Source organism: Hippocampus zosterae, chromosome 1 (assembly GCF_025434085.1).
Source record: "Hippocampus zosterae strain Florida chromosome 1, ASM2543408v3, whole genome shotgun sequence".
NCBI lineage: Eukaryota > Metazoa > Chordata > Actinopteri > Syngnathiformes > Syngnathidae > Hippocampus > Hippocampus zosterae.
Window position 1 is genome coordinate 18233777 of NC_067451.1, and position 15218 is coordinate 18248994.

General features: G+C 46.4%; 1 protein-coding gene across 1 annotated transcript in view; it reads left to right on the forward strand.

Annotated features, from left to right (window-relative positions):
- Positions 1-15218, forward strand: part of slc16a2 (solute carrier family 16 member 2) — a 41782-nt gene that overhangs the window by 3127 nt on the left and 23437 nt on the right. The window contains exon 2 of the mRNA XM_052066556.1: positions 14261-14405. Coding sequence (XP_051922516.1) covers positions 14261-14405 — 145 coding nt within the window. The remainder of the gene's footprint in view (positions 1-14260; positions 14406-15218) is intronic.

Sequence of the window (15218 nt, forward strand, 5' to 3'; positions counted from 1 at the left end):
CCCAAGAGGCATATGAATGTATGTGTTGGCTCTGTCAAAGCAGGACTTATTGTTCCTTTCTATTCACCACAAAAGATTCCTCCTAATCTGGGCAAGAAAAACGGAAAATTCATTTCATTTCATTTTCCATTTCTAGAAGTCCATTTATATAATTATTGGTGAGACAGTGTCTAATGTGAAAAGAATTTCAATCCAGCCTGAGTATGAACAAAAAAAACATAACAACCCCCCACCCCAAAAAAAACGGAATAAAACAAGATGGCATGTTCTTAACTACAAAAAAATGAGGGTTTCCATTGCTTAAGATACGTTATGCATGCTCATCGAAAACCTCTTCTAGCGCCATCATCAGTGGATAACTGCTAACTGGTTTGATCATGATTGGTCTGTACCTGACTCACAATTTTATAATTTAATGATTGCGTTTATGGGTGTGAATATTTTTGTGTTTTGTTTTCTTTTTTACTTTTCTTTGCTTTATACTTTTTTTCTGCATTATCATTTCATCGAATGATGGAGGCACCTGAGGTGAAACATGAATCATTCAGGGATGCTGTTGAACCTCAAATCATTTTAGGTGAAAAAAAAATCCAAATAGAAATGAAGAAAACAGAAACAACCCTGCATGGTCAATTGTTGCCAAATCGATGATACAGACGATTTTTAAACTAAGCTTGCATTTCTTTTGTTAGAACTAATACTAGTATAGTTTTTAGTATAGTGGTATACCAGTAGTATATAACAACATAGTTGTTGTCTCCGCAACATTTATTGAGGCGAGCCCTGCATTTGGAAAATGCATTACAGAACACCGCTGGAGGTAATCCTTTGGTGGCAGTACTAAGGTCCTTCAGGGTATGGTGAGGTCACATGCAATATGCTGACAGTTTGTGTTATATGCAAAAAAAAAAGAAGACATAAGCAGCCCTTTGTTGGTCTGAACACAGGTCTTATGATATTTGCTGATATTGAACTCATTATGTTTTGTTGTTGTCGAGGCGTATATTCCTCATCACTTCGGTTGCATTCCAAATTGTACAATTGCAGTGAGTTGGATTTAGGAGCTTCCACTGTTAAATCACTGGCTTTTTCCAGGCAGCTTTTATATTTTCCACAACAAATGGGTGGGCTATTTACTACTTGTAGGTGGTCTGCTATTTCTCAGTAATTAGACGAAATGTAAGTTGTTTCCCACCGTGCCAACTTACACAAGAGCTTTGCAATGTGAAGGTGTGTACTCAGCTGTACTCTGCTCTGTCAATCACCACATTGAAGGGAAGAACAAAAACACAATGCTTTTGTACTCAGTGGGGTTGTGCGAGGAGGGAAGATCTTTTGTTGTGAGTTTCCTTCGGCCACACAGGCTTTCTCCCACGTTCCAAAAATATGCATTGTAGGTTAATTAAACACTCGACATGGTCCCAATGTGAATGGGAATGTGAATGGTTGATTGTCTATACCAGGTGTGTCAAACATACGCCCGCGGGCCGGAAGCGGACCCCAAGAAGTTTCGATCAGGCCCGCGGGATAATTTAAAAGTGAAAAAATGCATAAAAGACACGGAATGAATGTTTTTAATAAGGTGCAATTCATGCTGTATCCGCTAGGGGACACAGTTTTGATCAGAGTAGAAGACAACATTCGGGGTGTTCACACAGCAACTTTTACTCCGGTGTAGCACTGATGCTGCCCCCCGTAGAGCATTCACACGTACAAAGTTATACCGGTGTAGCCCCTGAAAACAGCTTAAACCAGAGCAAATTTAACCCTGCTCAGGAGGTGGTTTAAAAATTTACTCCGGAGTAAATGCTAGTTTGCGTGGCAGCATCGATGTAAAATAGGACGTCAGTACGTACAGGGGTGGACTCGCTACGCATGAGAAGAGTTGATTACATACGGGTTTTGAATGCGTTGCTTTCATGCTCTGTTATACTTTCCTCATCTTTCCTTTCTCTCTTCTCTCATCCTTTTACGGTGTCTGATAGACCACAGCATTGATTTTTCCGGAGAAGTATAAACCATGGTTTTTCGATGTGTCACAAACAAGACGGGGAGAAGGAAGTACTGTACACTTAACGCGTGCGCATGTTTTATTTCGTATTGCACGGCTGCAGAAACTGCTGTGTGAATGCAAGTGGAGCTGCAACGGGGTTAACACGCTTCTCTTTAGTAAGCAGAACAAAATTTACACCGGTATAAGATGTAGCGCAACAAAATATGTCGGTGCAGCACCGATGCAAATGTGTGCTGTGTGAACACCCCAATTGTTTTGATCAGAGAAGTCAACAGCAGTCTCAGTCTGTCACTGAGACAGACCCAGCACAGCAGACGCGACCAAGGACAAGTGAATACTTTATTCTTTACACATTTAATAGCACTCTCCTGAGTATGTAGGGAAGGATTAAATTTAGATTTTATATGCACGTGTTAAATGGTTTATTTTAATTCCTTTCTTTATAAATCTCATTTCACCTTAAAGTGGATGACACTATTTTTCAATAGCAATTACTTGTTAAAGTTTCAGTGGGATCAGTTGCGATGCATATATGTGAGTGATAAAAGTAAATTGCACATTTGTGTAAGGAAGTCGAAGGTGCTTCATGAAATGTTTCTTAAAAGGTATGTTCATTAAATTTCAACATTTTCTTAATGTGTTTGTGCTTCGTTAGACCAAAACAAAGTAAATGCATGTTATTTTGCTTATTTATAGCAGAGTATGGTATGATGGTCCGGCCCACTTGACATATACCGTGGCCATATGTGGCCCACAATGTGAAATGAGTTTGACACCCCTGGTCTATACTGTACAGCAAATGTAGTGTATGTGCTACGTGATTGACTGGCGACCAGTGCAGCGTGGACCCTGCCTCTCACCGAAGGCTGGCTTGGATAAGCTCCAGCTCACCCGTGACCTTGATTAAGACTAGCACTATAGAAAATAGATGCCTGGATATTATCGTGAGACCCAAGCGAGAGTATGAATCTGATTTCAAAAGTGTCTTGTCAAGCAACATTGTCACTCAGGGAGTCTGAAAACAAAAGTGGTTTGATTAAATTCACTCAGCATTGAAATAACTTCAACATTTGCTATAATTTACAGAGTGACTGATGGCGTAGTGTTACACCCGTCTGACCTGTGTGCGGGCAGCATGGGTTTAGTTCCCAGTTAGCGATGATGCGTATGGTTGTTCATGTCTAATTGTGCATTGGGACTGACTGACAACCTCTTTAGGTTGGCAGCTACCTTTTTCCTGAATTTAGCTGGGATAGGCTCCAGCACCTCGCAATCCTTAACAGATTAAGCGGTGTTCAAAATGGATGGCTGGATGAGGTTGCAAAACAATAGCAATGAGGTTGCTTTTGTTGATCTGAAAAATGTTAGCTGCTCTGCCCAAGACCTGCTAAATCCAGTTCATGTGGTCTTTTTGGAATGTGCTACCCTACCAAGTCTTTTGTCCTGGACCCCACGCTGGAACTGTACCATAACATCCTTCACTATCATCATGATTAAGTCAGTGTAAGAGGTATGTGGATGGAAGAATAATAATGGTTAAAGATTTAGGGTTCTGTATGCAATAAATTCTAACACTGAAATATGTGACTAAAATTGGTGATATATTTCTATCCATCCCTCCATTTTCCAATCCGCTTATCCTCACAAGGGTCACATGTGTGCTGGAGCCTACCTCAGCTGTCTTTGGGCAGTAGGCGAGTACACCCTGAAGTGGTTGCCAGCCAGTCGCAGGGCACACATCGACAAGCAACCATTTGCACTCACAATCACAACCAGGGATAATTTAGAGTGTTCCATTAACCTGCCATGCAGGTTTTAGAAATGCGGGACGAAATTGGAGTACCCGGAAAAAACCCATGCAGGCACGTGGGGAACATGCAAACTCCACATAAGAAGGCCGGACCCGTAATTGAACCCTGCACCTGTGCACTGAGGCGGACATGCTAACCAGTTGACCATGCCGCCCAGTGATATATGATCTTTGCAAAAGTTCCAAGTTGAGGATCAAGATAATTGTCAAGGATTAGGCCATGACTGTTCTCCACCATTATTTTTAATTTGTAGTGAATTGCAGCCCAGGATCTGACAATATTTGTCCACAGGTAAATTTCGATATATCCATCCATCAATCCATTTTGTAATCCATTTATCCTCATGACAAACACATATTCGTGCTCACAATCACACTCAGAGACAATTTAGAGCAGGGGTGCCCATTAGGTAGATCCTGATCTACCGGTAGATCTAAGACAGGTCCCGAGTAGATCTGAAGAGTGTCGAGGAGAAAAAAAAACAAACAACCATTTGTGTGTCTTTGTACATGTTAGTATTTTTTTGTGTCATGTACGCTGCACCCTAATCATCCTATCAGTCTCATTTTCACAAAATAAATATTAAAGAAATAAAATAAAGCAGGTAAATCTTGAATTTACGGTGGTGCCTGATTACGTCACCAGAAGTTGTTAGCGCTCAGCAGTCTGCAATTGCAGCTTGTGATAAGAGCTGTTGCGCTCTATCTTTTATCGTCATTCTTCTCATTCAGAGTTTGCTTCGTGTACAATTCACCGAGGACACGGGCAAAGAATAGGAATCTAGGAGGGTCCAGGGAAGCACTTTAAAATGGTACTTGTGAGCTACGATAGTTAACAGGCTGCAGAAGTGCGTCGCATGCCTCAGTTTCAGGCTGTTTCTCATCATGGCGTGTGTGTGTGTGTGTGTGTGTGTGTGTGTGTGTGTGTGTGTGTGTGTGTGTGTGTGTGTGTGTGTGTGTGTGAGTGTGTGTGTGCGTGTGTGCGTGTGTGTGTGTGTGCGCGCACGTCGGTAAGGGTAGATCCCGTCAGGTTAGTTGATCGAAAAGTAGATCTTCGATCCGAAAAGTTTGGGCACCCCTGATTTAGAGTGTTGTATTAACCTGCTGTACATGCCGGAGTACCCGGAGAAAACCCACACAGGCAATATACAATCTCCACACAGGAAGGCCGGAGCCACAAAGTCAAACCTTGCATCTCTGCAATGTGAGACCAATATGCTAACCAGTCGACCTCTCACCTCTACCTCTTGCTTCATTCCTTAGATCAACATTAGTGCGACCCCCGCCCTACACAATGTTAAACTCACAACTGATTTGAGGTTTAAGGTCTGCTTTACAATACCTGTCTAACCCAAGTTAGTCACGTCTGACGTACAGGACTGCATTCTAAAAACTGACTGGGACATGGTCTGACTTCTGTTGCTTCTATTTGATATACTTAATTCATGGCTGTGTATAGGACTGCCTAGTTCTTCGTATCCTGTCTGAATTACGGCAATAACCTTTAATTATCTTGTAGAACCAGTTCTATCTGCTGTATGTATATGATAGTATGTCGGCGCCGGTGTAGAAATGGAGTGTTAATGTCACGTTCCGTGCCTGCCTGCAGGGGGCGGGCTTTCTTTTCCCCGACTGCACACCTGTTGTGAATTTCGGGCTGATCACCTGCCTTTATCAAGCGACTCCGGCAGTCATCTCACTGCCGGAGAATTCCATGCCGTGCCATATTGCACCCGCGCTCGATCTCGCTATTGTCAATTGACCCGTTGCCTTTTTGCCTTACGGCCGTTATTCGCGTTTTGCTCCTAGTTGTTGTATTGCTCTTATCTCCGCCAAATTCAGGTCCTCCTCGCGTCGTGTTGTTTTTCCGCGAGCGTTTTCTGTTAGAGTACCCTTCTTGTTATTTCCTGGTCCTTATTTGACCAGCGTTTTGTGTTACCGTTTTTTCCCTGTCGGGCTCTTTCTGTTCTTTTGTCATTAAAGACACTTTTTCGTTGACAAGATTTTTTCGTTGTCTGTTCTCCGGGGATCCAACCTTTATTTCATTTGTTCTGCACGAAGCGATAGCTATCGCTTCGGACAGAACGTGACAGAATTCTCCGGCCACCATGGATCCCGCAGATGTCGAAAAAATATTGTCCGCTCTTGCACGACAAGAGCAACAGATGAGTCAGCAGGGCCAAGCCATTTCGGAACTCCGAGGCGCGGTCTCCATGCTGGCTCATCGGCTCGACGATTACGAGCCTCGTCTAACACGGGTGGAGGAACGGAGACCCCATTCCTCCGGGGGCCATCCAGCCACCCCGGAAGCGTTCCCCTCTCATACCATTATGTCGAGGGAACCATCGCTTCCACACCCCCCTCGCTATGGGGGTGAGCATGGGCAGTGTGGTCACTTCCTTCACCAGTGCTCACTCGTATTCGACCAACAGCCGTCTGCCTACGCTAATGATGCTGCCAAAGTGGCCTATATCATGAGTTTGTTAACAGGTCCGGCGGCGTCATGGGCGATTGCGACCAGCGAATCCAAGCCGAGTCTCCGATCATCGTTCCCTGAATTCGTGACAGCCTTTCGCCGGGTGTTCCACCATCCCGTGCGGGGCCGAGAGGCAGAGGGTCGGCTACTTGCCCTCCACCAGGGAAGACGATCGGTCGCCGACTACTCGATCGAGTTCCGGATTCTGGCAGCACAGAGCGGATACGGTGATCGAGCATTGTGTGGACTGTTTCGACGCGGCCTGAACTCTCAGCTCAAGGACGAGCTGGCGACCCGCGACCACAGCACCGACCTGGAGGAGCTGATTGACCTCGCTCTCCTCATGGACAATCGCTTGAGGGAGCGGGGCCGGGAGCGTGGGGGAAATCGTTTCCCGTATCGACACTCTCCACATCGTGAGGAACATCGGGGAGTATTCCGGGAGACGGCACCCGCGGCGGAACCTATGCAGCTGGGTGGCAAGGACGTTGGCGGAGAGGAAGGAAGTCGCCGTGCCAGCCGTCGTACGACCAGAGACAACACCCAAACCTCTCCTCACGCCACAACCAGCCTTCCGGGATCATCTTTTCACGTCTATCCCGAGTACTGTGAGTCACGATCCCGCGCGTTAACCCCCGAGCCTAGACAAGCCGACGCGCGATCGGGACACCCCAACAGACTGGAACTTGAGGGGGAGATATTTGGTGACTCCCGGTCGAGGCGGGTTCGGGCCCTGGTAGACTCAGGAGCAGACGATTGTCTGATGGACACCGAGCTCGCCTCCGAGTTGGGTTGTTTCTTGGAGGAGCTTATTGATAGAAAGCGGGTTCGCGATCTCGATGGGCGTCTCCTGGCGGTCGTTACGCACAGAACGGAGCCATTGAAACTGCAACTTTCGGGTAACCATGTCGAGCATCGGCGTTTTCTGGTAATGCGGTCCCGCAACGCTCCTATTATCCTTGGGTTACCCTGGCTTAGGGTACACAACCCCGTAATTTCCTGGGCGCGCCCAGCAATAGATAGTTGGAGTCCGTACTGTTATCAGCACTGTTTACAGTCAGCCGTCGGGGGGTATAAACGCGTCACACCCCCCGAGGATATCTGCCTTGACGGAGTGCCGGATTGCTATCGGGACCTCAAGGGGGCTTTTAGCGAGGACCGCGCGCGCTCCTTACCTCCACACCGCCCCTATGATTGCGCAATAGACCTGCAGGCGGGCGCTCCGTTGCCGACCTCGAGGCTGTATCAGGTGTCTCGGCCTGAACGCGAGGCGTTGACGGAGTACATTAACAGCTCGCTCGCCGCAGGTCTCATTAGACCTTCGCGTTCACCGTTAGGGGCGGGGTTTTTTTTCGTGGGAAAGAAGGACAAGTCCCTGCGACCCTGCGTCGACTATCGTGGGTTAAACGAGATAACCATAAAGAATAAATACCCACTTCCTTTGTTAGATTCCGCCTTCGCCCCATTGCAATCCGCCACCATTTTCTCCAAGTTAGATTTGCGCAGCGCTTATCACTTGGTCCGTATCAGAGAGGGAGATGAATGGAAGACCGCTTTCAAGACCCCTCTAGGCCATTTTGAGTACTTAGTGATGCCTTTCGGTCTCACTAACGCCCCTGCCGTCTTCCAAAACCTCATAAATGACGTGCTAAGAGACATGATCAACATCTTCTGCTTTGTCTACTTGGACGATATATTGATTTTCTCCCGGTCGTTACAGGAGCACAAGCAACATGTTAGGCGGGTGCTACAGCGCCTATTAGAAAACCGGCTCTTCGTCAAGGCAGAGAAGTGTGAATTCCATGTTCCCGTAATCTCCTTTCTGGGGTTTATCATTGAGCGGGGTAGGTTACGAGCAGACCCCATCAAGACACAGGCAGTCACGAACTGGCCGGTTCCCACTAATCGTAAAGAACTGCAGCGTTTCCTGGGGTTTGCCAATTTCTATAGACGGTTTATCCGGGCCTATAGCCAGAAGGCGCTCCCATTGACCCGCCTGACGTCTATTAAGACCCCGTTCAAGTGGGATTCCACCGCGGACGCTGCGTTCACAGACTTAAAGGCGGCGTTTACCAGTCCCCCTGTTCTTCAACATCCTGACCCTGATCTTCCCTTTATCGTAGAGGTGGACGCCTCGGATTCAGGGGTGGGGGCGGTGCTGTCTCAACGCTCGCCCATCGACCAGAAGCTGCACCCCTGCGCCTTCTTCTCTCGCCGACTCACAGCGGCCGAATCCAACTACGACGTGGGCAACCGCGAACTGTTAGCTGTTGTCTCCGCCTTGCAGGAGTGGCGGCACTGGCTCGAGGGGGCAAAGGAACCTTTTACCGTTTACACCGACCACAAGAACCTTGCTTACCTCCGTACCGCCAAAAGACTAAACCCCCGTCAGGCCCGGTGGGCCTTGTTTCTCACCAGGTTCGACTTTATTCTCACCTACTCCCCCGGGTCGAAGAACACCAAGCCCGACGCCCTCTCCCGTCTCCACGACCCCACGGGAGGGGACCGGCCCCCGGAAACCATCCTCCCAGCTCAGTGCATCGTGGGGGTCGTCCAGTGGGAGGTTGAGCAGCGGATCCAGACTGCCCTGGAGGGGGTTCAGGTGCCGGCGGGGTGTCCGGCGGGGAGACTGTTCGTGCCTCCGTCCCTGCGCTCGGAGGTCCTGCAGTGGGGGCATGGATCCAAGGTGGCATGCCATCCGGGGGTGAGCCGGACGGTGCAACTCGTCTCCCAGCGGTTCTGGTGGCCGGAGCTCCGGAGCGACGTGACGGAGTTCGTCAGGGCCTGCACCTCCTGCGCATGCGGCAAGTCTTCCCGTCAACCTCCGGCGGGATTGCTCCAACCGTTGCCCGTTCCGCCACGCCCCTGGTCCCACATCGCTCTGGACTTCGTCACGGGCCTTCCCCCCTCCCGGGGCCGTACGGTCGTGCTCACGATCGTGGACCGCTTCTCCAAGGCGGCTCATTTTGTGCCCTTGTCCAGGTTACCGTCGGCGCTGGAGACCGCCGACCTCCTGGTCGAACACGTTTTCCGCCTCCACGGCATTCCGACGGACATTGTGTCTGATCGGGGGCCCCAGTTCGTGTCTCGCGTCTGGAAGCGGTTCTGCCGGTCCCTCGGAGCCACTGCCAGCCTGACCTCCGGCTACCACCCCCAGTCTAACGGACAGGCGGAGCGCGCCAACCAGGATCTGGGGGCGGCCCTCCGCTGTGTGTGTCTCCACCGTCCCGCATCATGGGTCGACCACTTGCCATGGGTGGAGTATGCGCACAACACCCTCGTCTCCTCCGCAACCGGCCGGTCACCGTTCATGTCTGCCTACGGCTACCAGCCGCCGCTGTTCCCGTCACAGGAGGGGCAGGTGGAGGTCCCTTCCGTCCAGCATCATCTCAAGCGGGCCCATCGTGTGTGGAGGGAGGCCCGGGCGGCATTGTCCCGCACGGCGTCCCGGAATCGTCAAATCGCGGATCGTCGTCGGCGCCCGGCCCCCTCCTATCTGGTGGGGCAGAAGGTATGGCTGGCTACTCGGGACCTTCGCCTGGCCGGCTCCTCGGCGAAACTGGGTCCTCGATTCACTGGTCCCTTCGAGGTTGAGGCCGTCATCAACCCGGCTGCTGTCAGGCTCCGTCTACCTCCTACCATGAAGGTCCACCCCGTCTTCCACGTCTCCCTTCTCAAACCCGTCTCTTCCAGTGACTTGGCTCCTCCTCCCACGCCGCCGCCCCCTCCGCGGGTCGTCGACGGTGACCCGGTGTACACGGTTCGTGCCATCCTGGACTCTCGGCGCAGGGGCAAGGGCTTCCAATACCTGGTCGATTGGGAGGGCTACGGGCCTGAGGAGCGGCAGTGGGTGCCTCGCTCCTGGATCCTTGACCCGTCCCTTCTGCGCGACTTCCACACCGCTCACCCTTCCAAACCGGGAGGTCCGCCGGGAGGCGTCCGTTGAGGGGGGGGTACTGTCACGTTCCGTGCCTGCCTGCAGGGGGCGGGCTTTCTTTTCCCCGACTGCACACCTGTTGTGAATTTCGGGCTGATCACCTGCCTTTATCAAGCGACTCCGGCAGTCATCTCACTGCCGGAGAATTCCATGCCGTGCCATATTGCACCCGCGCTCGATCTCGCTATTGTCAATTGACCCGTTGCCTTTTTGCCTTACGGCCGTTATTCGCGTTTTGCTCCTAGTTGTTGTATTGCTCTTATCTCCGCCAAATTCAGGTCCTCCTCGCGTCGTGTTGTTTTTCCGCGAGCGTTTTCTGTTAGAGTACCCTTCTTGTTATTTCCTGGTCCTTATTTGACCAGCGTTTTGTGTTACCGTTTTTTCCCTGTCGGGCTCTTTCTGTTCTTTTGTCATTAAAGACACTTTTTCGTTGACAAGATTTTTTCGTTGTCTGTTCTCCGGGGATCCAACCTTTATTTCATTTGTTCTGCACGAAGCGATAGCTATCGCTTCGGACAGAACGTGACAGTTAAGGAATATTGCTCTGGGGTATGTTCGTCCTGGTTTCATGACATCAACAATGTGATTGCAGATGTGGAATTTCCCTTCAGTCAGGGGAATGGAACTCCGTGTTCTCCAGAGCTTTATCCTGCCTGTTATAGATTTTTCTCTCCTTCAACACACATGATTGAAATGATCACCTCATCAGTAAGCTCTGTAGAAGCCTGAAAAAAATCACGATCAATTGAATCAGTTGTGTTGGAGTAGGGAGGAATCCAAAACAGGCAGGACATGGTTCTCGAGGGTATGGTGCTCAATTGATAAAATTCAAACTTTTATCAAGTGAGAACCATCAAGTGTAGGCAAAATATGGTAGTAAAGGCAGAGAACAACTGTGGCAAGAAAGATGTTTCATAAAATAAATGATAATTGAAAGCTCTTTAACTTTTGTACACATTCCAACTTAATTCTTGTGAGAACATTTTGATAACTTAAATGCATGGTATACAAAGCTATTTCTAAAACAAGTGCTTCCATCTCTGGAGTAACTTTATTGTTTCAAAATGCCGGTACGTGGCTTAGACTCTCTTTCTTTCTCAGCACACATTTCATTCACACATTTCTTTCAGTCTACAGACCCTTTGTGATGTAGTCCAGAATGGGTACACTCAATTCAGCCTATTCAGGGACAAATTGGAGTGAAAAGAGTGAAAAGTGGGATTGGTTTAACATACTTTTAAGCATTACGCTTGAATATTTTGGAACTGGAACTTAGAAAACTTTTGCAGTCTCGGGATGAATGCGGTTCACGTGTAAAAGTGCTCATGGGAGAAAGGCCATAATCACATAACACAATCACAAAGGGAACAGTCATACCAATAAGTTAGAATTCTGGAGTAAAGCATTTTTTAATATTGAACAAATCACTGTTCTTTTATTTACGTATGGTTTAGAATCACTGAACTAATCCCCCCACAAACCAACTCACAAGGTAATGTGAAGACTGTGATAGACGTGGAAGTAGCAGTGGCCTCTGCAGTGTTTTATGTCGTTGTGTGTTGGGGAGGAGGCCTCGCGCACAGAGCAAGGATGAGACTTAACCAAGTGCTGAAGAAAGCTGTGTCTGTCTTTGGCTGCCAAATGGACTCCACTGAGGAGGGAGCAGACAGAACGATGTTGACATTCATCGTGGACAGCCCTTACCACCTCCTGCACTACCAGACTTTTACACCGTTGATACAGAACAGCAATAAGAGCAATATCAACTATGATATAGCGCATACATACATGCACAAAAAGGAGAAAAAAAAGCCTCGTGAGGATAAGCGGATTCAAAAATTATTTTGATAATGTTTGATCGTTTCATAAGAGTGTATTAGTTTTTCTTGCTATAAGCAATGAATTCTCCCTCTATGTGGGATCAATAAGGTATTCGCGTCTCCTATTCTAGAAGCTAAACACGACCAGCACCTTTTAAAAAGTCCAAGCTGCTCACGTTTTTTTTTCCTTTCGTCAAGCTTCAAAAGGTTTTGTACTGGTACGTACAACACACAATAAGTTATTAAAGTGGTCTGTGTACACACACATGTATCGAATCTATGCAGCCAACAGGCGACAGTGCTATTTATGTGCTTGAACCAATGTTCTCTCTCATGTTGCATGAGAGAGAGAGAGCTGGTTTGAATTCAGTCACCTATGAGTAATGAGTATTGAGGACAAATTTAATGACTATTTGTTTGTTGCATTAGAACCACTGAGAGGGGAACTATATGCTTGTCATATGCGGAGGAATTAGCAAGAAAACATGTTTTGGGGTACTGCCACCATTATTGTAATGGCACAGCATATTTGAGACTGTGGGACCTGCGTATGTGAGTAGGTTATTTATTCCAGTTGGTCCCAGTGCTGGGGGAGAGTTGAAGGGGGCACTGTATTTGGAATCGGACAGCCTCCAGGTTCTGGTTGATGTCAGAGTGACTATACCTTTGCTCCCCAGGTAACTAAGACCAGACCGTTGTTTGTTTACATTTGAACACTGTGTCTGTGTGGTCATTTGGACTGCTGTTTTGTGACTTCATGGACATTGCACCACTGCCTGTCTTAACACATTCTGATGAGACAAAAAATGCAACAAATCACACATTTTCTTAAATGATACTGTATATCACACCTAGTGAGAGGAAAAAGCTCACAAAATGCCTCTTGTTTTGAAACATGTACAATCAGAAAAATCAAATAATTACCAGAAAAAGGTTTTTTAAAAAGTTGTACAGGTAGTCACATTAATGTTTTTCATCTTGGTGTTTTTTTTTCCACAGGCATTTTTTTTTTATCCAGCCAGCAACAACCTGGATTTTAAACAAGCGGTAAACCGATATGCTTTTTTTCAGGGCTGGTACTGATACAGATTATTAGGAGGCTGATAATCGATATTTGAAGTAAATATTCATTTCAAGAAAAAAGGGGGACAATAGTCAACATTTTGAAAAATAAAAATTATTTAACACGGCGTTCTTTAAATACTTTTAATTAGATAGCCTTTGTGATTTGCAACATGTTAAAGGTTTTTTTTATTGCTTAGAAAATGGGGAAAAAAACAAAGTGCAGAGAGCTCCCAGGCATTTCTTATAATGTTAAATGAAAACATAAACAATTAAATATCTCCAACAACAGAAAATAAAGCTTTCCAAAAATCCAATAGAACTGAGATGCCAATCTTTCACTCTTCTTATTTTGAAAGTCCAAAACACAAAAAGTGCAACCACTGTGGAGCTACTGGCGATAGATATGAACGTCGTATCAACACAGTTGTGTCTTCTCTGGATTGCTTTTTATGGATGTTCTGTCATTCTTGTGTATCCCCCTGCCACATACTGTCTTCTTCTCTCATCAGTCCAAAATGTGAGTGAGGAACTAAATTAATAATTGCCCAACAGACATGAGACAAAACTAAGCTACAATTGACACATTCTACATAGTGGCGCAGTAGACATACAGGTGTGATTTTATTTGTTTGTTTTTGAGCTGGCCAAAGAAACACCAAATTTTTCGATGAAACCAAACAGCGGGGAAATACATTTATAACAGAAAAAGGATCATGGCCAAAAAGTCACCTATAGGTACACCAGAAGCAACAAAACAAGGTCTATATGAGCCTCATGTATGATTCTTACTATTTATTTTTGCAATATGAATAAAGGATGAACGGAACATTGAGAATTGTTTCCCCATTCTTTAACGCAGGTGACATATGGAGGATTAAGGAAAAATACAATGTTCAGAGAACATCATGATCTAGGACGTGCTTGGATTCACTCACGTTAGTTACAGTATGCGACACAAAGGAGACAAGAGTCTTTTTTTTCTAGCTCAGTTATTTCTATTGAAGAATGGATATCCACATATCGCCTGTCACACATTGATTGTGGTGCAATTGTTTCATTGCCTTCATGTTCTTCAGGCAATGTCTACAATATCATTGATCTAATGCAATCCGACCTCATGTGTCTATTATCTCTGTAGCTTGGGTCGGGTCCCTCGCCATGGGGATGATATTCTTCTGTTCACCGGTGGTCAGCATGTTCACGGACCACTTTGGCTGTCGGAAAACTGCTGTCAGTGGGGCGCTCCTGGCTTTCATTGGATTGCTCAGTACATCCTTTGCAAAGTAAGCTGTATTTGTTCCCCATTCATTAAAGTAGTGCAGATAACAGGGTCTCATGGGTATGACATTTTGGGCCGAAATGTATCCTAATGCATCGTCTACTAGACCAATCAAACAAGAATTCTTCAATGTTGGACCCCAATGAACAGAAATCTAATTTAATTTGCAAAAGGTCATATGTTTAGCTGTTGAGCCAATCTCTTCTGAACCAGCCATTTCCTGTTCCTTGAGGGTTTGCTTTCTATAACTTTTAAACCCCCTGCTCTAAAACACTCAGAAATGCATGGTGCCTGAGGGATCCATTCCAATCCATGAAATTGAAACATAGTGACTGCGAGCATGGATTGCAGGATAAGAAATTATAATTTCAAAAAAATTTCACTGCACGCTTATGCATTCAGGCATTTATGAATTTCATGGAAAATGCCTCTGGCTCATCAGATTAGATTATTGTATACTCCAGCAATGCAAAACAAGCACATTCCGTTGACTTGAAACCTTCTAACAGTGGGCTCGTTAGCATAATCGTGTGTGCCCATACCCCAATTTGAATGTGTTTGAGACCTAGTTTAAAATGTAAATTAAGACAGAATACAATGATTTGCAAAATTTCAACCTATAATCCATTGAAAACACTACAAAATAAATACATGAAATTTTCAAAATGATAAACGCTATTGGTTTCTTTTTTGTTTAGTTTAGTTTAGTTTAGTTTTTCTAAATATTCTCTCATTTTGAAATTGATGCTCCATGCTCAAATAAGCTGGGACAAGCGCAACAAAAGACGGGCAAAGTTGAGGGATGTTTAAAAACAAA